This window comes from Dendrobates tinctorius, unplaced genomic scaffold (genome assembly GCF_039654945.1).
Source record: "Dendrobates tinctorius isolate UK_male_01 unplaced genomic scaffold, ASM3965494v1 ptg000196l, whole genome shotgun sequence".
NCBI lineage: Eukaryota > Metazoa > Chordata > Amphibia > Anura > Dendrobatidae > Dendrobates > Dendrobates tinctorius.
In genome coordinates this window covers 11,085,279-11,109,586 of record NW_027361863.1, presented here as the reverse complement: position 1 = coordinate 11,109,586, position 24,308 = coordinate 11,085,279, and the positions used below count along the sequence as shown (strand labels likewise).

Here is a 24,308-nt window from a genome sequence, read left to right as displayed (position 1 = left end):
ACTAGGGGCCAGTGATCGGTCATGTTGGGGGTTGTAGTAGTCCATGTATAGGGTGGTTATATGTATAGCATATAATAGAACTGTATGATACTCGGGGCCAGTGATCGGCCATGTTGGGGGTTGTAGTAGTCCATGTATAGGGTGGTTATGTGTATAGCATATAATAGAGCTGTATGATACTCAGGGCCAGTGATCGGTCATGTTGAGGGTTGTAGTAGTCCATGTATAGGGTGGTTATATGTATAGCATATAATAGAGCTGTATGATACTCAGGGCCAGTGATCGGTCATGTTGGGGGTTGTAGTAGTCCATGTATAGGGAGGTTATATGTATAGCATATAATAGAGCTGTATGATACTCAGGGCCAGTGATCGGTCAGGTTGGGGGTTGTAGTAGTCCATGTATAGGGTGGTTATATGTATAGCATATAATAGAGCTGTATGATACTCAGGGCAAGTGATCGGTCATGTTGAGGGTTGTAGTAGTCCATGTATAGGGTGGTTATATGTATAGCATATAATAGAGCTGTATGATACTCAGGGCCAGTGATCGGCCATGTTGGGGGTTGTAGTAGTCCATGTATAGGGTGGTTATATGTATAGCATATAATAGAGCTGTATGATACTCAGGGCCAGTGATCGGTCATGTTGAGGGTTGTAGTAGTCCATGTATAGGGTGGTTATATGTATAGCATATAATAGAGCTGTATGATACTCGGGGCCAGTGATCGGTCATGTTGGGGGTTGTAGTAGTCCATGTATAGGGTGGTTATGTGTATAGCATATAATAGAGCTGTATGATACTCAGGGCCAGTGATCGGTCATGTTGGGGGTTGTAGTAGTCCATGTATAGGGAGGTTATATGTATAGCATATAATAGAGCTGTATGATACTCAGGGCCAGTGATCGGTCAGGTTGGGGGTTGTAGTAGTCCATGTATAGGGTGGTTATATGTATAGCATATAATAGAGCTGTATGATACTCAGGGCCAGTGATCGGTCATGTTGAGGGTTGTAGTAGTCCATGTATAGGGTGGTTATATGTATAGCATATAATAGAGCTGTATGATACTCAGGGCCAGTGATCGGCCATGTTGGGGGTTGTAGTAGTCCATGTATAGGGTGGTTATATGTATAGCATATAATAGAGCTGTATGATACTCAGGGCCAGTGATCGGTCATGTTGAGGGTTGTAGTAGTCCATGTATAGGGTGGTTATATGTATAGCATATAATAGAGCTGTATGATACTCGGGGCCAGTGATCGGTCATGTTGGGGGTTGTAGTAGTCCATGTATAGGGTGGTTATATGTATAGCATATAATAGAGCTGTATGATACTCGGGGCCAGTGATCGGCCATGTTGGGGATTGTAGTAGTCCATGTATAGGGTGGTTATATGTATAGCATATAACAGAGCTGTATGATACTCGGGGCCAGTGATTGGTCATGTTGGGGGTTGTAGTAGTCCATGTATAGGGTGGTTATATGTATAGCATATAATAGAGCTGTATGATACTCGGGGCCAGTGATTGGTCATGTTGGGGGTTGTAGTAGTCCATGTATAGGGTGGTTATATGTATAGCATATAATAGAGCTGTATGATACTCGGGGCCAGTGATTGGTCATGTTGGGGGTTGTAGTAGTCCATGTATAGGGTGGTTATATGTATAGCATATAATAGAGCTGTATGATACTCAGGGCCAGTGATCGGTCATGTTGGGGGTTGTAGTAGTCCATGTATAGGGTGGTTATATGTATAGCATATAATAGAGCTGTATGATACTCGGGGCCAGTGATCGGTCATGTTGGGGGTTGTAGTAGTCCATGTATAGGGAGGTTATATGTATAGCATATAATAGAGCTGTATGATGCTCGGGGCCAGTGATCGGTCATGTTGGGGGTTGTAGTAGTCCATGTATAGGGTGGTTATATGTATAGCATATAATAGAGCTGTATGATGCTCGGGGCCAGTGATCGGCCATGTTGGGGATTGTAGTAGTCCATGTATAGGGTGGTTATATGTATAGCATATAACAGAGCTGTATGATGCTCGGGGCCAGTGATCGGCCATGTTGGGGATTGTAGTAGTCCATGTATAGGGTGGTTATATGTATAGCATATAATAGAGCTGTATGATACTCAGGGCCAGTGATCGGTCATGTTGGGGATTGTAGTAGTCCATGTATGGGGTGGTTATATGTATAGCATATAATAGAGCTGTATGATGCTCGGGGCCAGTGATCGGTCATGTTGGGGGTTGTAGTAGTCCATGTATAGGGAGGTTATATGTATAGCATATAATAGAGCTGTATGATACTCAGGGCCAGTGATCGGTCATGTTGGGGGTTGTAGTAGTCCATGTATAGGGAGGTTATATGTATAGCATATAATAGAGCTGTATGATGCTCTGGGCCAGTGATCGGTCATGTTGGGGGTTGTAGTAGTCCATGTATAGGGTGGTTATATGTATAGCATATAATAGAGCTGTATGATACTCGGGGCCAGTGATCGGCCATGTTGGGGATTGTAGTAGTCCATGTATAGGGTGGTTATATGTATAGCATATAACAGAGCTGTATGATACTCGGGGCCAGTGATTGGTCATGTTGGGGGTTGTAGTAGTCCATGTATAGGGTGGTTATATGTATAGCATATAATAGAGCTGTATGATACTCGGGGCCAGTGATTGGTCATGTTGGGGGTTGTAGTAGTCTATGTATAGGGTGGTTATATGTATAGCATATAATAGAGCTGTATGATACTCGGGGCCAGTGATCTGTCATGTTGGGGGTTGTAGTGCTGTAGATATATATCAGCAATGATCCAAATGGCATCAGACAATAGCAAAAACACATGCATCCAGTTATAAAAGAAAACCAGAGCAGAAACGTTCACACATAGAAACCCAGGTAGAGTTTATTATACAATATATTTATAAAGAACAACCTCCGAGTCAGAGGCCCAAATAATGAGGACGGGGTGCGGGAACAATGACTCAAATGTACATTATGAAACTGGATTTTTTTATCGGTACCATACAGGACTCAATGGCACAAAATACGCATTGTCATGTGAGTGCGCTGATCGTTGGCAAAAGTCTACAGGGCGATGGGTAGTGGAGAGGGGCAAGGGTAAAAAATGTCACCATTTCACAACATAAAAATCCTAAGACAAGGGGGGGGAGGAAAAAAATAAAGGGTTCATGGCATTTTCTGACCTCATTGTACATCGTAAGAACCAAAAAAATATAATGTAGCACGCACACACAAATTTATATATACATATATATATTCTACAGGTCTCCTCCATGACCACCCCCAGGTGAGCTATACAGAGTCAGATGGGCTTACAATGAATGTATTGCTGTAGATTACAAAGAGGGAAGACAGAACCAAAAAGAGAGAACGCGTTAGAAGCAAAAGAATGATGCAGGTAGGAGCCAAAAAAGAAGTCTATTCAATACAGTATCTAGAGAACTGCGGAGATGGGTCATGTAGAAAGAACTCCGGCCGAGGATACAGCCAGTGGAGACACAAGGAGCAGCTGCCATGTTTTTCTAAACCCGGACGAGTCTCATTAATTCTATGTTCCCACACGACGCGCACTTAGTGGGGCGATGCCAGAAGTCCGCTCCCTTTGCATAAAAAGTTGCGTGGCCACAGTCCTAATTTTGCCAGTCTGCTCTGCCAGGACAAAGCCGTCATCACCGAGATCCTTAATTATCCATTTATTCCCAAAAATATGTACCGTAATTGTCACCTAATGTAAATGCCGCTTTCCTCCCGTTTTTCTTTTGTTTCTGCGATATCACCTCTTCTTCCCTGTATAAAATATGCTGCTAGCCAACTGGAAGTGGTCAACTTTCAGTGGGCGTCTTCATGATGATCACGCCCACTTGGCAAAGTAGACTAGAGATTTATATACAGGAAATGGCTGTATCTCAGGAACGGAGAGGCGCAGGAAGAAGAGAAAAACTACGCCGGATTCAGGAGAACACAAGGCGAAAAAAAATACATATTTCTGTTAAGTGGCAGGTCATCTAAACTTCTAGTCATATAGCATCATTATGCTCAGAGAATGGTCTCGGTCACTTCCTTGGAAACTGACGAAAAGCATAAAGAGAGACAAAAAAAAAGCGCTCTATTCAGAAGTAGGAGGTTGACCACTTCCCTTTAAGAGAACATTTTTGGACATTTGTGACAAGCGGCCAAAGAGTTTTACAAAGACTCAAATGCATCCGATATAGTAAAAAGTGTACAGGACAATACATTTTACAGAAATTTACTTTAGGGGGATATGCACATGTTCAAGATTTGCCACATAAAATACACACTTTTTTTTTTTACATGTGTTTTTTGTTGCAGATGTTTTTTCCCCCCACTCATTATGGATGAAACCTACAGAAAAGAATGGTCACGCCGCGGATTTAAATCTTCAAGGAAAAAAAAAAAAAAAGCAACGTGGGCACGAGACTTCAGGAATCTCATTCACTTTGCCGATACTAGGAAACCCTTCAAGATTCTGCAACAAATCTGCATAGAAAAAAAAAGCGACAAAAAACGCAACGTGCGCACATGCCTTGATTCAACATTACTTTTAGGGTGCCGGACTAACATTATCTGTTCCTCATAACGCAGAACACTCTAGGATTTCCATCCCTTTGCTTTAGAAGGAAATAAAAGTCTAAACTTGGCTCCCTTCCAGAAGGGAGAAGTCTGTCTCTCCACTGCCACCTACTGGCAGTTAATCCATGCACAATCCATTGAGATTTCAACCAGACTAAAGCGGTTTCGGTGGTTAAATCCCCTTAGTACAGAGCAAGGCATAAGAAACTATTGAAAAGTGGAGAATTAAAAAAAAATTACAAAAAAAATACAAAAAAATTAAAAAAAAAAAAAATATCACAATTTACTTTTAGTGACAACAATAGTATTTGTATCAAAAAATAGAAATAAACACCATAGTCGATACATATTTCAGCCGATTTTGCAAAAAAAAAAAAAAAATTTCCCCGAAAAATGTTAAAATAAAGTCTACACAGCTATTTCTAAATTATCTAGAGGTGACCCCAATATCTTATTTGATAAAAGGAACACAAAGTTATTGGGATATGAAAAATTCAAGTGTATGTATGTATGTATGTATGTATGTATGTAGTAATTCTCAATATTACTCAAGGGCAAAAAAAAAAAAAAAAAAAAAAATTATGTTCCTAAATTTAAAGGAATTGATCACAATTGCAAACAATCACATCCTTTAAGGAAATAATAATGTCATAAATAGGCATTTTTTTTCTTAACCTGGTGTAAATGCCGCTGTTCTCCTGAATCCGGCGTAGTTTCTCTTTTGTTCCTACGCCTCTCCATTCCGGAGATAAGGCCCCTTCTTCCTTGCACAGAAAACTATTCTTTCTCGCCATGTGGGTGTGGTGTTCAAGACGACGCCCACAAAAACGCTAAGGACCACACCTACTTGGCTAACAAGACTAGATTTATAGACAAGGAAAAAAGGGGCCGTATCTCAGGAACGGAGCGGCGTAGGAACAAAAGAAAAACAGCGCCGGATTCGGGAGAAGAGCGGCATTTACACCATACCATAAATACATTTTTTTTTTCAAGTAGCAGTTCACATAAAAGCAGCAATTAGGAGACCATTCCTTTATAATTAAAGCTACCCTTTTCATTCTTTTGCTTTTAACAAAAACTAGATTGGACTTGTTGCCCCTCTTGATAAAGGGAGCTTCTGCCCATTTACACACACACATGAAAGCAAACGTGACCATTCAACATTACATGGTTACAGAGAACTGGTGACTGAAAATTGACCCTCCATTTATTACAGTCCTCATTATGGGGACACAAGAAAAATACCCCTTCGCCCACCCCAAATATCATAATACCTATACAGATTATAAAAAAAATAAAAATAAAATGAATCATCTTTTCTAAAATGATAATACATTAAGACTAGAATTACACACGGCTTCTACTGAGCGGAAATGTACAGGCACAAGATACAGAAACCCAAGCGAGAGAACAGGTTGGTAAAGGAGCGGGAGGCCTTATCACACAACTTTACATAGAAGGGAAGAGCGGGAGGCTTATCGGCCTCTTTTCTTCCACTCGGAAGGATTACAAAGGAATTCGGCAAAGTCTTTCCTTGGTTTGAAGCTTTTGGAACAGTATAAAACAAGATGCCCCAGAGATATAGAATAAGCCAGTACAAAATCAGGACAGCATTTTTTTAACTTAGTTTTTTTTTTTAATAATATTATTTAAAAATAAAAAAAACAAAAAAAAAAAATTTGTTTTAGAAAAGCGAGAAAAAGAACGAGGCACTGTGGAGGTCGCAACTGCTACATATCCATAGATAGGTGAAAGAAATAGGATGAATATGTACAATGAGCTGAAAAAAAAAAACAAAAACAAAAAATAATGGACAAATGCACTACACAATACAATAATTAATGCCCACGTCATGCCAAGCGACCGGACAGAGCAGGGTACATTTCTGGCATGGCCATGTTTTTGTTCAGTCAATGCATTTTACAGGGGTGTGTTGTTATTTCGCTCTGGGTGTGAAGTCTAACTAGACCGCCATTGAATATACCTATATACTTAACATATTTTTCAGACTATAAGACACACTTTTTCCCCAAAAAATTTGGGAGAAAAATGGGGGGGGGGGGGGGGGGGTGCGTCTTATAGTCCAAACGCAGGCTTACCAGGGAGTTGCGGCAGTGGTGTAAGCAGCCGACTCGGCGGCGGCGGCGGTGTGGTGCTGGTGAGGCTCGGTGTCAGCGGTGCAGAGCGTATCGTTCGTTTCCGTGCGGCCATCTTCCTGAAGCCGTGGACCGCCGGAGGCAGCGCGTGCGCAGCTTGAGATCTCGGCGGCTCTCGGCTTCAGGAAAATGGCTGCCGAGAAGCCGGTGATGCACTCTGCTCTGCTTGCTATGGACACCGGGCCGCGGCATTGCCACATTTCTGCCGCCAGCATCCTGAGGAAGGGACCCTGCTCCATGCTCTGCCTCACTGCCGACACCGGACCCGCAGCATCGCACCCCGGGACTGCAGCACTGCCCCACTTCGGCCACCGCTGGCTTCCTGAGGAAGGAACCATGCCTCCTGTGACCCCGCCCTACCACCGCCAGCCATCAGGTAAGATACCTTAAATTCAGACACTAAGACGGACCCCCATCTTATAAATATCTTTTTTCTGCAATTTTCCACCCCAAAATTTGAGGTGCGTCTTATGGTCTGCAAAATACGGGTATATAAGAAATGGATGGCATTCCCATTGTTCCCTGCGTAGGTAGGATTTTTTGAGCATATGCTCAAAAGTCTACTTTGACTGCACATCAAGAAAAACAATAGAAGAGTACTCCTTTTACTTTAAAAAACAAAAATTACCATAAGTTCTGGATATATTTTTATGATCCCGTGGTCCAAATCCTCTGCATAGATGCAATTCATTGATAATACCGGAAACTTGCAGCCACCACTAGGGGGAGCCAAATGCATACTGTTTATTCATCGAACTCCATTATAAATGTGTATGCAATGAGCGCCCTCTGCTGGTAGTTGAAGGCAGACAGAATTTAATTTTTTACCACCATGTCCAAAAAAAAAAAAAAAAAAAGAAGGCCGACCACTGTAAATATATATTAAGAAAGGTCTTCAAGGAGGGCAATACCTTCAATGACAAGTGGATGCTGTGGTGGAAAATGAACCTTATATGTTAGTGACCACTAGGAGACGAGACTACATATAGAAATGATTAGTGACAGCACCCCTACTGGTCATACCCAGAAACACTAGATACCCCCCTCGCCACCTCTCCCCTTTTCAGGAACCACAGCGCCATCTATAGCATCTCAGTATACATTTAATTAATCTAAGATTGGATGTCACCATAGAAGTCAGGTAAAGGCTTTCTTTATCTCGCATATATTAAAGTTTATACCCATTAATCATTTATTGGTGTGTTTATTAGTTCTGGATTGTTTGGGGTTTTTTTTGCTTTTGTTCCCCCCATAATTACGCTTAAAACTTGTATTTTTTAATATACAGATGATTTGTGGCTGCTAGTTTACATGCCCATAAGCCCAGTGATTTGGGCAGCAACAGGACGCCCCGCTGGCATCTTAGTGCCCACTTGCTTAAAATGTGCAAACCCCCCTCCGCCCTTTGTTCATATGCAGTTACCGGTCCACAGTACCTCAGTTCCTCTCGCAGTCACCCCTTATGCCTATAGCAAAGGGATCAATTCTTAAAATGTCATTTTTTATTTCATTTCAATTTACAGGTAGATAAGTTTCAACTTTTTTTTTTCCTTTTTTTTTTTTTTATAACTTTTTCTTGACTTTTATTTTAAAACAAAAACATTTTGTTCCTCAACATCGGCCTGTTATACACATATATATATTTTATTCTATTTTGTTTTTTTCACTGTGAAGCCTGTGAGGTTGGGTTCTCCGATTTGCTTTCTTGGCTTGAAGGTGGTTTGCTGTTCCAGGGGCTGTTGGCGCCTAGCGCGGGAGAATTATTGAAGCTATCCTCGTCGTCAATTCCATTGGCAGCATCAAACTGAGTGTTCTCCAGGCGGGTTATCAGTCGCTCATCTTCATCCCCGAATTCTCCTCCCATAAGGGTTGGTTCGCCCACCACCATTACATCCTGAAAGGGAAGAGTTCCAGAAACATAATCAAGGCAGAGGCGTGTCCCTTCCTTCCACTACTACGCGTGGTCAGAAGCGGCTTCTTGAAGGTCAGGGGAAAGCGGAGGCCTGCAAAAATGCATGTAACGTAAGGGATGTAGGATTAACGCCCTACAGTCATTACAAAGAAGCACGTGTCATGCATTACCTATGTCTGCTCCCGGTACGGGACCCATCTCAAGGATGCAAGTTATTATCCCCACCCCACATCATACTCTAAACTTTACCGCTCATCAAAAAGATTTGCAAGACCCTGGGTCTATCGGCCACATTGCCAAACCAGAGCCCTGCGGACCTCCTCCTGCATGCCAGCTTCCACAGCGCCCCTTTAGATTGGTGGCAGGTGGGTGGTGGTTTGCTGGACTCTTGTCGGGTGGCCATAGACTATAAATCTGGTGGGTGGTTTGACCACGGTCCTACAAATCTTTTAGGAACATACAGAAGAGTTCAGCAAACAGGAGACCAAGACTATAAAGAATGAAGACCTTAGAATTTCGGGCTGCCTTGTTATGATTAGGAACATGGAGTTAAATCACAAAGTAAAAATGGACATTGATACCATATGGAAAAAGGAAAATGCAATTTTCTAAAAAAAAAAAAATTTACACCGTTACCTTAAAACTCATTTACAGTTGCTTCAAATCCAGTTTACCTAATGTAATGGGCATACTGGGAATATCATCTTCCCAACTACTCTGTTGGGGGCATGTCTGACTACATTTGTTGACTGTAACCAATAGCAACCGGCAGAATTGTGAGTGCAGCTCTGAGGTATAATACAGGATGCAAGTCAGGATCGGTACGATAGTAGGCAAATCCTATCTGAATATAGTGGAGTTTTCAAATCTACATATGGTTGGTCATAAAATAAGAAAAAACAACCTCAGAAATGCGCTTGTTAGGGTAGATAATGGGTCACGGACCACTGTGGGTACACAAGCATTCCTGGCAACTCAACGCAAGATAAACTTTGATGGGGAACTTCTTACCAGAGCAGGGATGGGTGAAATGAAAGTTATTTCACTTGGGACTCCTCAAATGAGAATTACCAAATTCACTTGATAAAGTGCCCATGCGGTCTCAGATGTGTTGGAAAAAACACCCAAAATATCTGGACCCGCATTTCCCAAAACAAATCTATTCGATGTAAGACGGCCATGTTACCTATTCCGTCATATTTTATTTCCGCTGGCCGCAATGTGACACAACTTCGATTCCAGGTGTTGGAATCAAAACCCTTGGCCAGGCGACAACAGGGTCCTTAAATTGAAAGGGAGAGAAGCCCGAAATGGTAGCTGACGTCAATGGTTGACGTACTGATGACCGGCCTCTTCCTCCTATTTATTCCTCATTCTCTGCCTCCCGAGACACACGCTGGCGTACCCCGACACGCTCGTCACCTCTACACTCAGACGCACAACCGGACAGGTAACTGTGGCTGCTACACGTATTGTGGCGGGTTAAGCGGTTTTATACTTCCACCATTACATTTACCCCGGTGGTTTTCCTTAATCTATAAATACGTCTCACAGATCTCCCTTTCCCTACTGATGAGCACCTGGACACGTAATCATGCTTAGACCTTGTTCTGACTTATTGGTCTTGCAGTCTTCTTTACTCAAGGATCTTTTTCACCTTCGTGATTCACCTTAATACTGAGACATATGCTCCTTTACCTGTGGTCGACCTGACTATTTTGAGTAGAATATTCCGGGTTCTCGCTCTTATGTTACAGGAAATATTCTCTTGAAATGAAACCGCTATTTTGTTAAAAAATGACCTGAATTATCTATGGACAGGAAACCGTGTGACTTTTTGTTAAATGTTATATAACTGCATATCAAATTTACATCTGGTATATGGATTTCTATTAGGATATATTTTTCTATATTTTGTACAGATAGCCTTCATAAAGGCCGAAATGTTGGTGATGTATAAATCTGTCTCTTATGGGCTGCCTCAATTATTTAGGTCGTGCGGATCCCTTGTATATTCTACTCTACAGTAACCTAACAGATTTTTCTAAACCAAGCATCTGCAACTACACCAGTCACCTCTATCATCTTATAAATATTTACATTAAGGTGTGTGCATTAGGTAATATCTTTAATTACTGATCCTGAGTTACATCCTGTATTATACTCCAGAGCTGCACTCACTATTCTGCTGGTGCAGTCACTGTGTACATACATTACATTACTGATCCTGAGTTACATCCTGTATTATACCCCAGAGCTGCACTCACTATTCTGCTGGTGCAGTCACTGTGTACATACATTACATTACTGATCCTGTACTGATCCTGAGTTACATCCGGTATTATACTCCAGAGCTGCACTCACTATTCTTCTGGTGCAGTCACTGTGTACATATATTACATTACTGATCCTGTGCTGATCCTAAGTTACATCCTGTATTATACTCCAGAGCTGCACTCACTATTCTGCTGGTGCAGTCACTGTGTACATATATTACATTACTGATCCTGAGTTACATCCTGTATTATACCCCAGAGCTGCACTCACTATTCTCCTGGTGCAGTCACTGTGTACATACATTACATTACTGATCCTGAGTTACATCCTGTATTATACCCCAGAGCTGCACTCACTATTCTGCTGGTGCAGTCACTGTGTACATATATTACATTACTGATCCCAAGTTACATCCTGTATTATACTCCAGAGCTGCACTCACTATTCTGCTGGACATAAATCACTAAGTTCTATAAAAAAAAAGAAAATCACAAAGGGAGCAGGGAATGCTGTGGAACTTGCACACAGAATCTTGCAGAAAGTTAAAGCAGCTGTGAATGAACCATTGCATAGTCTGTAATGCAGGATCAGTATAGGATTGGCCATATAAAGCGATAAACTGTAAATGGAGTCCAAAGGTTAACCTAAGCAAGTACATATATATGCATACATTCCATAAAAAATAAAACGCTCCCAGCTGAAAACAAAACAGTTTGTCAATTTCCAGGAATTGTGATCCAGCTTCCTATGGCGATGTGACTCTGGTCCTAGTACTGGCTCCGGAGAGCATTACACATTGTCAGGCAGGGGCTCACACCAAAATGAAAACCTATTATTAATAATAAAGGGTTACACAGCCCTGATGTAAAATCACACTTCTCTACAATATTACAGATGCCCAAGTATTAAAATCGATGTGTGTAACTCCATGTGTGTTCATGCAAATCCTTCAGATGTTGATGAATTGTTTGAATCAGTGAAATGTAAAGATCAGACCAAAAATATTCCTCCCCATCAACCAGGACATGTAATAACATGTCCTGTATATTCTAGAGACCGGCTGAAGATTACATAGTGGCTTGTAAATGCTTAACCTTCAAGAGAAGAACATACTGTATCTCTAAGAGGACATAGCTGCTTGTAAAGGGTTAATCTGCAGGAGGAGTCCATACTATCTCTCTTTCTAAAGGGGACATAGCTGCTTGTAAGGTGTTAATGTGCAGGAGGAGTCCATACTATCTCTCTTTCTAAAGAGGGCACAGCTGCTTGTAAAGTGTTAATGTGCAGGAGGAGTCCATACTATCTCTCTTTCTAAAGAGGACATAGCTGCTTGTAAAGGGTTAATCTGCAGGAGGAGTTCATACTATCTCTCTTTCTAAAGAGGGCACAGCTGCTTCTAAAGGGTCAATCCAAATCTTAAGAGCCAGCATCAGCTATAACACACAGGTCAGAAGACTTGTAACTTCTGGGTTTACCTCAAAAGTCTTGTGAATCTGAATTCGTGATCATGAAACGGACCGGGGGCCATGGTACATACTGAGGAATATTCATAGATGTACACTAGGAGACAGAAGACCCTGCGACGTCCCCTAGGATCCAGCTCAGGAGCTGTACAGTGTAATGCGATAATACACTACACAGCAGTTCTTCTGGATACGGGGACATAGCAGGACGATCCCTCGCCAAGTGCACAGACGGAATATAATTCCCTCACTAAAAATGTCATAAAATCTAGTGCAAAACAAATGATGGAATCGCCCGAAGCCACCAGTTAATTTACAGAGCTCACATTTAACACAGGCTGGAAAATTAAAACGGAGACCTGGTTGCCGGTTTGCCGATATTATTGCACGGTTTCTTAAAACCGCCAGACCACGCTCACCATCATCAACAGTTAATAGTGCATAAACGGGGCAGATAAAAAAAAATGTCAAGCACTTGGGGTGTAAAGAAAAAATTAAAAGGTGATGCTTACAGGTACCTGGCTGGAGAGGCCGAAGGTACTGGCCGGACTTTTCTTCTTACTGTTACTGTTGTTTGTGTTGCCCCCTCCAGAGCTCATTGTGCTCCCCCCAGACATCTTCCTTTTCCTCCTCTTATTAGGAGCCTGTCGAGCCGGTTCAGCTGCAGGAATTACACAACACGGGTCAGAACGAGACGGGTATTACGCACGCGACAGACGTGAAGTGCGGTTGCCATCATTTCTCACCGGGTGGCGCTACCATCCTCTGCCACTTCTGAAATAGACATGTCTTTAAGCAGTCTCTGGGGCTTAAACTGTACGTCTTGTGCCGGGACATGAGCTCCTGCATGGGCTCCAGAATTACACACAGCTGTAACGAAAAAAAGGGCATAAAAATTAGGATAAATGGCTGGGCACACCATACGTGCAACCTGTACGGCAGCGTAGGGGGCTAGGAAGAAACAGAGCCCATCCTGCAGCCATGTAACGGAGTCATACACAGCGGGTGCTGGCTTTGCCGTACATCTTGCACCTGCAGTTATTGACTATTGGACTGCACGCAAGGAACTGCACTGATGGTTTTCATGGCTCCAAATTACTGGTGGACTGGCACAGCAATGAGGCATGGTACACAGCACCATGAGCTGAGGTAAGGGTCCCAAAGACGGGCCCCTCAGCTGCGGGTGTCCTCCCCTGCTATGATCCAACGTATAAACAGTACGTGCAGAGTCAGATTACTGCTGGGCACTTATGCGCTGTGTGATCCGGGACCTAATCGCCATGCTTTACTCACCCGGAGGTAGTTGAGCGTAGAGTTCGATAGACCACATCTTGTGATGTTCTTTGACAACTGGTCCAACATTTGGGGGTCCTGGGCCTAAAAGCAAACAGAATGGTAGCAGAACCCATCAGTTTTGCAGCAGAATGTGCATTTAGTAAGAGGATATGACATCACTGACGTACGAGGAGCTTTCATGACATCATTCGCCTTAGTACCCACGAATACTGTGCTTTGACTTACATGCATGGCCAAGATACTGCGGGGAATGAGCTCTCGATGCTGCCGGATGCTGAAATGCCACGTTTTTATCCTCATCATGTCATCAAACATGAACTCCAGGTATAACCTCCCCTCTACACAAACCTAATGTGAACAGATCAGGTTATACACGGTAATACAGGAAGACACAAATTACAAGTCTGCTATAATCACTGATGGCCACTAGATGGCATCATGTGCTTTACAGTTAAAGGGTGCAGACAACTAGAGGTCAATTGGCGCAAAACGGCAGCAACAAACAGCACCGTGTGAATATTCGCCAACAGACTCTGGTTTTACCAGTGCACTTATTTTTCCAACTTGTATTTACAGTTGTGATAGATATTTCCAGAGTTTATGGCGACCTGGTCACCCAGTTTACAAGCGCTCCCTGCTCTTTCCTCCCTCATTGGATAGCAATACTAAAAGGGGTTGTATGTGGTGGTAAAGACGAGCCCCAGATAATTCTATAGGGATAAAAAAAAAAAATTAAAAAATAAATACAAAAATTAGATAACCCATAGATAAGAGGTGTGTAGCAATCGGACAAGTTTATTTCAATACGTGTGAAAAATGAAATTCTGGAGAATCTTTTCTTAGGACTTTGCATTGTGTCCGTCCCTCTGTTATTCTCCCTGGAAATGTATAAAAGGACACATGGGTGTTACAATCCTCATTCTCAAAGGTCTAAGTCCAAACATAGGAAGCCTGGATTGGTCAATGTAAAGCCCCGTCACACTAAGCGAGATCGCTGCTGACTCACAAGTTTTGTGACGTAACAGCGATCTCACTTTGTGTGACACTGACCAGCGACCGCCCCCTCCCCACCGGGTATCGCTGCTCTAATGTCCTGGGCCATTTTTTGATCGTTGGTCTCCCGCTGACCAGCACGCATCGCTGCATGTGGCAGCGGGAGACCATCGATCACCGAGCTCCCAACGCTGTAAGCAGACACTGGGGAGCTGGTATCCAGGGTACACAGCGAATAACTAAGCGGCGCGCGCGCTTGTTACTGCGTCGTCGCTTGTCCTGATCGCTGGTGAGATCTGCCCATCTGGCAGCTCACCAGCGATCATGTAGCGACACACCAGCGATCCTGAGCAGGTCATATCGTTGTCGGGATCGCTGGTGAGTCGCTTAGTGTGACGGGGGCTTAAGGGGTAGAGGGACTTGTCCCCAACCGGCAACAGAGTCGGCAATTTACATATTGCTAGGAGGAACAACGGAGGAACACCACAAAGCAAAGATCAGGGAAAAGAGGCCCCAGAATTGTTATATTATGGGGAACATGATCATAAAAATAGACAAGTCCAGAGAGCAGACATGCCTTATTTTAAAGGGCTACTCCCACCTTAGATGGCACATTCACATGATGCCCTAAATGTCTAGTAGGTGTAGGTCCTGATAGTAGGGACCTCTAATGGGGCAAGTGGACCCGTGGCATTTCTTCCAGCAAGTCTCCGTCAGAAAACCTAGAGTCAGACTCAAATTTTTGCTACTAGAAATGTGTGGTAGAAATTTTTGCGTCCATCAGATTCTTATGACCTGTTTGATGTCCGTGACTAGTAATTGTTTGTAGTGTGTTTCGTTATACACAACTGCCCAAATTATTCTTCTGCCCTTATAGATTGTAACCATGTGTCATGGGTTCACACGTAGCGGAATTCCCGCGGAAGTTACCGTGAGAATTCCGGAATTCCATTCCGCGGGAAAATCGCATTTTAAATTCCCATGGAAAAACTAGCGTTTTGCAAGTGTAATTAGCTTGCAGAATGCTAGCGTTTTCTAAGCGACCTGTAGCATCGCTTGGAGAACTGATTGTTTGACGAGTGTAACCAACCTGTCATAGTGTTTGACTAGCGTGAATAACTTTTTACTATTGAGGCCGCCTATGCAGCAACAGTAGTAAAAAGATATAATTTTAAAAATAATTTAAAAAAATTAAAAATAGTGTTATATTCACCTTCCGATGTCCGGCGCAGCGTCCCCAGGCCTCTGCGATGCTCCGGCAGGTCCCGTTCCCAGTGATGAATTGCGGCAATAACCTTTGATGACGTCGCTGTCTCGCGAAACGCGATGTCAGCAAAGGTCATCGCAATGCATCACTGGGAACGGGACCTGCCGGAGCATCGCTGAAGCCTGGGGACGCTGCGCGGGACGCCGGAAGGTGAATATAACACGATTTTTTTATTTTAATTCTATTTTTTACAGGGGTATGGTACCCACAGCCCGGAGGACAGTCTCCTCTCCTCTGGACCGTGGGTACCATCCGCAAATGTTCTGCTTACTTTTCGCATGGTGGGCACAGCCACATGCGGAAAGTAAGCAGAACAATGCATTCCTATGTGGGCGGAATTGCCGCGATTCCGCAAATTAACGAGCATGCTGCGGATTTTTCCGCGATGCGATTCTGCCGCGAGAAAATATGCAGCATTAGCACAGCATTGCGAAATCCCATAGGAATGCATGGGATGCTGTTTTTTTTGCGGCAAATTCACGCGGTAAAAATCGCCGTGAAAAAACCTGAACGTGTGAACCCAGCCTAAAGGATTTATCCAGGACCTTTTATTTGTTTTTTTTACTACTGGAATAAGGACTTACAGGCAGGTAGTTGCGCCCAGCGCCGTTCTCTGCTGGCACAGTGAACACAGGCCGCTCACACCAACGGTCCTGCGGCTTCTACTGACGTCACATCGGCAGAGCAGCATCTTCTCCTACACGTTGCTCTGTGGATGAGGCGTAACGGCCAACATCAACTCCTGCAGCTTGATCACAGGCAGGAGTGGCCATCGGCGCCGTGTAGAATAGATAGCTGTTAGAATCTACCTGCCTCTTTTTGTTTTTTGTTTTTTTACTATGGGCCCAAAAACTATTTTTTTTTTTTTTTAATGGCTCCTCATGGAAACAAAATGTCTCTATTCACTAACAGCAAGGAGAGGTTTTGAAATAGGGAGAATTGGAACAACAAAGGATATTTTTAAAAAGTGGCTTCATTTTATCTACACGGCTGACCCGGCCGTCCTACCTGTGTGAACATGGGTTTTCCATGCTGTGTGACCATCGTGCACTGATCGCAGTCCAGAGAGACAAAGTTATTGTGGAATGACTCCTTGGGGTGTTTCAGTACGTAATATAGCTCTGTGGCGCCACCTTCAAATATACTACGGAAATACCGGGGAATAAGCGTCCGTCCAATCGCTGAAGAGACAGAAACCGAGAACGTGTTTATTGCAGTTCTTACAAGAGTCGTCAAGTCTCCATATACAATGAGGAGGCAACAAGTCATGAGGGTAAGGTCACCAGGGTCACATAAGACCCCATTATTGTAGATGAGATGTTACCTATAATTGGGGCATCAGAAATGCTGGATGGTGTGACCTCCTCCACCCCAACGCGCGTTTCGCAATAGCTTCTTCTACTCTTTTGGCTATCCTGTTAATTTTGTAGTCTCTCCAAGATTATTTTCTATGTTAATGTGGGCATATGTTATATGGTGATATATGAGGCTTTAGGCATAATACAATTAAACCCTATTTATTGTGATGTATTTTTATACTATTTATACTGAATATTTATATTGGGTGATTGGTTTTTTGTGCCAGTATTTTTGATCTTTTATGGGATAAGCCTATTTATTATTTGCTATTTGGCACTGGATTTGCCTTAGGGGCATCAATATAATTTCATCATGATTATTGGGATGACATTTAAATATCCTCCTACGGGGCATTTTGTTGTTTTTTAATTACGGTATATATTAATAAAAATATTGCTTTAATCTTTTCTGGGTCTCTTCTTCGGCTAAAAGAATGATATGTCCAAATTTGTTTTGTTGATTCATGCTATGAAGTGCCAGTTGGTTTATTGTGTGGACTAAGTTTGATGTATTCATTACCTGAGGACAGGTAAGATGTTCAATTTATTTTTGTGTGTTTGAGGAGCGCACCATTATTACAAGATGGGGCCACGATGGGGAAAATTATTAAAGAGCCAAGGACGGGGGCCCTCCAATCATATAGTCCAAGACAACTATCAAGCTTGGCGGCTTTCCTGCAGGGACCGCTTTCCAATGGGCCATGGTATTGCCATGCTCCTCTACTCACAAGTGCGCCGTCGTGCTGAACTCTCAAGCACATCCCACAGACATGAGCGACTCCATTAGTGCAAGAAACGCACCATGAAAAGAAACTATTTTAGATGGTGACAACGCACCCTCCACCCCAAACAACTACGGTACTTTACAAGACTCACTATATCTCTTTGGTCCGTCCTCCAAACAAAAAGTGATGGTCAACATGGCGTCATCTTCGAAGAACTCTGTGGTGAAGGCGTCCCACCAGAGATTGTCACATTCCTGTGAACAGAAGCTCGGGTTAGGTACAATTCCTGACGGATGAGAATCTATAGAATTATTAGTGGTCATAAAACCTGGCGAAAAGCGTAAAAACATGCAAAACTTCTCATGGCAAAGGAAAACTTTCTGTGATGGGGCGCCCTACCTCCGTCCAATTTTGCAGACGTTTGTTCAGTTCGAATATTCTGTAGTCTGTCTGGTTCCCATACGGCGTATGTCTCCTGGTAGAAGAACAGAAAAAAACTTACAACAAGCTTTCCAACCATTCTACATGGTGGAACATGACAAAAGCAATTACAGGCAACCACAAAAAAAAGAGAAACCCCAAGTCACTGGCTGGATTGAGTTATGGAATAACCCTTTAAAAGGAATCAGTCAGCAAGTTTTTGCCATGTAATCCAAGTGCAGTGTGATGTAGGGACAGAGATCCCGATTCCAGCAACGTATCACTAAGTCTACTGGGTGCAGGAGTTGTGATACAATCACTGCTTTCTATGCTGTAGATCTAGCAAAGCTCAGAATACTGAGCCATGTTTAATCCCAATGACAATGTACACAGAAGACAGCCAATCAGTTGTGTGGGCGGAGTTGGACCAGGAGGCACAGGAAAACTAGTCCTCCAGCGATCACCTCCTGCTGATAAACCACGAATCTTATTGAAATGGGAACATACAACCTAGTAAGTGACATCACTGGAATCAGGATCTCAGCCCCTACATCATGCTGCTCTCAGATTACATAGCAAAAACCTGCTGACAGATGCCCTTATAACCTTGCACTAGGTATAACACAGATCTTAAAGGGAACCTGTCACCCCCCCCAGGGCGTTTTTCAGTTAAAGAGCCACCTTCAGCAGCACTAAGGCTGCATTCTGTGATGGTTGCTCTTCTTTTTCTGACCCCCAGTAATGCCAAAATATTGACTTTTATAATTAGCTCCTCATACCTGTAATGTGTCCCACAGGTATGGTGTGTCCCCCTGTATCAGCCACCTACCATCCGTCAATCATGCCTGTCCGAGGCCTCGGCGCCGCCCACGATCTGTCCATCATGATGCCCCGTGCGTCGCTGCCTCCTCTTGATTTGAATCCCGGCGCCTGCGCTGTAACAGGTGTTCTCGGGCATGCGCAGTGCGCACTGCCCGAGAACCAACATCAGGCTATAGCGCCTGTGCATTGTGGAGGCCCCAGATCCCGCACTGCAGTGTGTTATGATGTATTCACACTGCGGGGCTGGGGCCTCCGCAACACGCAGGCGCAATAGCCTGATGTCGGTTCTCAGGCAGCGCGCACTGCGCATGCCCGAGAACACCTGTTACAGCGCAGGCGCCGGGATTCAAATCAAGAGGAGGCAGCGACGCACGGGGCACGACGATGGGACAGATGGTGGGCGTCGCCGAGGCACCGGACAGGTATGATGGACAGATGGTAGGCGGCTGCTAAAGGGGGACACATCATACCTGTGAGACACATTACAGGTATGAGGAGCTAATTCTAAAAGTCAATATTTTGGCATTACTGGGGGTCAGAAAAAGAAGAGCCACCTTCACAGAGTGCAGCCTCAGTGCTGATGAAGGTGGCTCTTTAACTGAAAAACGCCCTGGGGGGGTGACAGGTTCCCTTTAAGGCCTATAACAGCACAGATATACTTTTTAAAAAAATGGCATTTTGATTTACCACATAAAGGAAAATGTGTTACACAGGGTTTAGAAAAATGGAGACTGCCGCAATCCTCAAATCTATCATTGCACATCTGTAGCACAGGAGAAGATTTATCAGGCACTCATCAGTTACTCCGCACATCTCTATCTGTATTAATCAGGTTATTTTGTTTTATTTTTTTTTTTTAAAGACAAAATGTAAAAAATGTAGCTAAATGTTAATACAGTATGTATACATGACAGAAGCACAAAATAAAAAAAAAAAAATCTTAATGTACATACCCTATCCCAGGCTCCAGATATGTGGGCGGATACATCGGAGTCGGTCTAAAGACACAAAAAGAGCTTATTTATTATAGGTAACAATATCATAAAAAGTGAATTACTGTATAAAGTAAAATCCCCTCTTCTTACCATTTTAAAGGAAGGCTATCTTTAGAAAATAACTTGTCTAAATCAGTTTGTGTTATATGTATTTTTTAAAACATTTTTAGCAGGGTTTTTTCATATTACAATCTTAAAAAATAAATAAAAATAAAATACAATACTAAAAATAAAACACTACTACTAATTACAACAACAATAATAATAATAATCAACCAGCTTTCAATTTTCACAGAGGCAATTAGGACTTTATGATTTCTGTCCTTTCAGGAAGCGTTTTCAGCAGGCTCCTTATCATCAGAGGCAGGATTTAGCCCTCCATACATATTAGATGGCTGTTAGCCAATAGTTCAATGATTCAGCCAGCAAGCACCTAGGCCTGCTCTCCCATAGACAGGAGAGCTCACTTGGTCAAACGCTTCTGTGTTTTCTAGGAGAGCCGCCGCTGGGCATTTCTGGCAGGAAGAAGCGAATCTCCAGGAGAACAAAAAGATTGTCAGTGTGAAATTAGACAAACCAAATTCTTAACACTGCCCTCCTCTCCCTGACAATCAGTGTCCCCATACATATTAAACTGTAGGCCGAACCAATAATCGGCTGGTTCAGCTTATATTAGTCTAATGTGTATTCATGAGGACCAATCAGATTTCACAGTTGACTCTGTTGCCCCCCTTCCTTCACAACAACATTTGCACACGCACATTAGATGTTTCACTACAAAAGATAGGGTTGGCGTCTGACCATAGTGCCTAATATACATGTGCATTTCCTGAAGCAGGAAGATAGTCTAAAAAAAAAGCTCCAGTGGCCAGTGTAAGATTTGCAAGATTTCTATATTTTATAATTATGTTTTCAAATACAGACATATATAGAAAAAAAATGCCAAAGAAAAAAAAAAAAAAATGTAAAAATACATGTAGCATAAAAACCGGATTTAAACAATAGGTAATGGACTCTGGACATCTGTTTCACAAAAATGTGTAAAAACTAAAGTAATTTGTCCTTTAAAAAAGGGGTGTGGAGACTTGCTATCCCTTAAAAAGGATTGCTTTATCTAAACTCGCGTTAAAAATTCCTCCTGTGCCAGGACCCCAAATACAACTAACATCGATCACACACACAAGAGGGTTATCTGCCAAACGCTGACTCTGCCAACAGCCATCTTGCCCAACCTTCTCCTAGTAATACAAAATCATCACGGTTAAAGTCCATGTTTACTGCAATGAGGAGGAGACAATCAGCCGGCCCCAAAGACTATGGCTCAGACTGGGAATAAAACCGCAGAACAGAACATCCACCGCTGCTACAATGCAGAGTGCAAGAAGAAGAGGATGGCCTTCACAAACTTTCTAGCTCTGGGAAGCAGACTTGGTGATCAGAAATGAACCACTCTGAGAGATTTTTTTTGGTACAACATTGCACAAAAAAACAGATTAAAAAATAAAAAAATAAATAAAAATATGGAATGTGTTTAATTCTGTCTACCACCAATGTTGTCCATCATCAAATAAAGATGTGAACCAAGTCTCATTCTACCATCAGATAAAAAAAAGCTACATGAACAAAAGCAGGAGATGGTCAGTACACAAGGCCTGAAAGCTGGCCATACAAGAACTGTAGCAGACAGCTGTCGGCTACGTCAACTAAAGAGTCAGACGTTAAAAATCAAACTGCCCGATCGTCATCTCCCCGAAGACCTCTCCTGTGAGGCCCCCTCACAACATCAGATTGTCGGACGATCCTACGATATCTAAGGTGTAGGACTCGGAGGCCTTCAATCTACCACCATATGCATCTCATCTCATAAGGAGGACTCTTGTGCCAGATTCTAATGGATTTGGTATTCTGGATGAAAGTAAAAAATCTGGCAACAGAGATGGTAAAATATGAAGTGCCAATGCTCACCGGGTAGCAACAGTAGAGAAAAACAAACAAACAAAACTAATTTCTCCATCCACGTAAACAAGCAACATTTCAGCATTTACGGTCCTCGTCAAAGGCAGATAAAGGCACATCACTTGTGTACATGAATAAAAGTGTTTTGTTTTTTTTTGCTCTACTTTTTGCAACCATCATGAGCACTGTCAGTTCTACCTTGGGGGATCCATAATACCAGTGAAATATGAATATCTGTGGGGTTCATAATTAGCAGAATGAAGGAGTAAGTATAGTGACCCTTTGTTCTGTGGCAATGTGTCACGTAACTAAGTAATTTTGTAAGGGGGGAGATTGGCTGTCTTTCTTGCTTCCCTTCCCTCTGATTGTCTTTCGGTTGTTAAGGTTTACAAATGTGTCTATGATCAATGCCTGTGGTACTGCTACATATCAATTATGTATTATTGCTCATCTGTAATGGTATTGACACATGTATGTGTTACCATTTTGTAGAAAGCTGAAATATACTGCCTTGTGCTCTTGTATCATATTATTGGATAATATTATGTGTCTGTTGTGCATTTGCAGTTAGGGTAAGTCAATGCATCATTTTTTGGGGACATTAGAGGAGGGCACTTTTTAGTATATAGTTCCCATAGACTCGGGTAAATGTAGTTCTGTTGAGGGCCACTAGATGGGGCATACTAGTGGGCCTGATAGGTTTAGCTATAGAAGGTTAATTGTAGGAGGGGCTGCCAGGTAGTAAGAGGAAGGTTGGTTAGAAAGTTAGGCGAGACGGGGCCAGGGTGCCGTAGCGTCCACATGGGCTATAGGCCCAGACAGCTTGGCAGACCCGTAACATTTAAGTGTTGTAACCCACGTTACCCATGGCCACTGTGCCTCATAGCAGTGGGCCAGTGCAGCAAAAGAAGAATGTGGCGACTTGTCGCCTGGGCTGATGCTTTCAAGGGCATGTCACACTAAGCGATATCGCTAGCAATATCGCTATAACTTGTGATGTTATAGTAATATTGCTAGCGATATCGCTGTGTGTGATACTTACCTACAACCCGCTCCCCCCGCTGGTTATCACTGATCGCGCGAGAACAGGCTGGACTGTTTCTCGTCGTCAGCTTCCTGCGGCGCTTCCTGTTGTGACGACGAGTGACGTGTGGAGCCGGGCGGGAGGACGCAGGATCGCCTGGTCTGACAGGTAAGTAACGACCCCCGTCCCCAGCGATGTCGCTGGTGAGATCTGCCTGTGTGGCAGCTCACTAGCGACCACTTAGCGATGTACCAGCGATCCTGACCGCGTCATATCGCTGGTCGGGATCGCTGGTACATCGCTAAGTGTGACAGTACCATTAGGGCAGGAATCGGTTGGACAGCTGAGATGAAGGAAGTTGGAGCTTCAGCGAGATCGGTACAGATGGTCCGGATGCTTTACCAGCGGCAACCAAACCTGGTGACTGATGATTTCGAGTCTGGGGCGAAACAGGCAGAAGGAGGTGTCATCATGGCGAGGTCAGGCCAGGAAGGAACTGGGGAACAGTCTAGGACAGCCAGAAAGGGAAAGATGAGGAAACAAGTATATGTCTTGATGTACCAGATGTGGATATAACGTGTGAACTACTCAGTAAAGAAAGTGTTAAGGTTGACTTGGACTGTGTCTCCATTACTGGGGGTCGCCTGGAAGAAGGACAGCTATCACCTGGGAAGTGCCCAGAGGAAGCAGATTCTGGAGATGCAGGTATGCAGAAGAGAAGAGTACATTTTTCTGTAGGGGAATGACTGGACATGGAAATAGCAGTTATTCAGGTCACGACTACAGTCCTGTCCCTTCCTTACAATTTCACTGAAGAAAAAAAAAAAAAAAAAATTCTGCACAACTTCCTGTAGTGCCTCTACTAGAGCCACAAATCTGCTGTTAAGTAACCAAAATATGAGACAATACGCAGTCACATTCAAATTGCGTTGAAGTCTATGGTGAGTCAGGTGCAATTTGGGACATAAGCCAACATATTTGGCAATATTTGAGACTGTCAGTTATTATGGTTGCAGTAAA

The 24,308-nt window shown here is 43.1% G+C and overlaps 1 protein-coding gene across 5 annotated transcripts in view; it reads right to left on the bottom strand.

Annotated features, from left to right (window-relative positions):
• Nucleotides 1–2,893: 2,893 nt before the first annotated feature.
• The window catches only part of LDB1 (LIM domain binding 1), a 216,538-nt gene continuing 195,123 nt past the window's right edge, over nt 2,894–24,308 (bottom strand). For 4 of the 5 annotated variants that reach the window (XM_073552881.1, XM_073552882.1, XM_073552883.1 and 1 more), the window contains exons 3-11: nt 20,267–20,311; nt 18,471–18,546; nt 18,223–18,325; nt 16,997–17,169; nt 13,954–14,076; nt 13,726–13,809; nt 13,179–13,302; nt 12,945–13,093; nt 2,894–8,674 (exon numbers count right to left, since the gene is read on the bottom strand). In XM_073552881.1, the coding sequence (XP_073408982.1) occupies nt 8,444–8,674; nt 12,945–13,093; nt 13,179–13,302; nt 13,726–13,809; nt 13,954–14,076; nt 16,997–17,169; nt 18,223–18,325; nt 18,471–18,546; nt 20,267–20,311 (1,108 nt within the window). In that variant the 3' untranslated portion in view covers nt 2,894–8,443. The remainder of the gene's footprint in view (nt 8,675–12,944; nt 13,094–13,178; nt 13,303–13,725; nt 13,810–13,953; nt 14,077–16,996; nt 17,170–18,222; nt 18,326–18,470; nt 18,547–20,266; nt 20,312–24,308) is intronic. The other variant, XM_073552880.1, reaches the window with a different exon arrangement.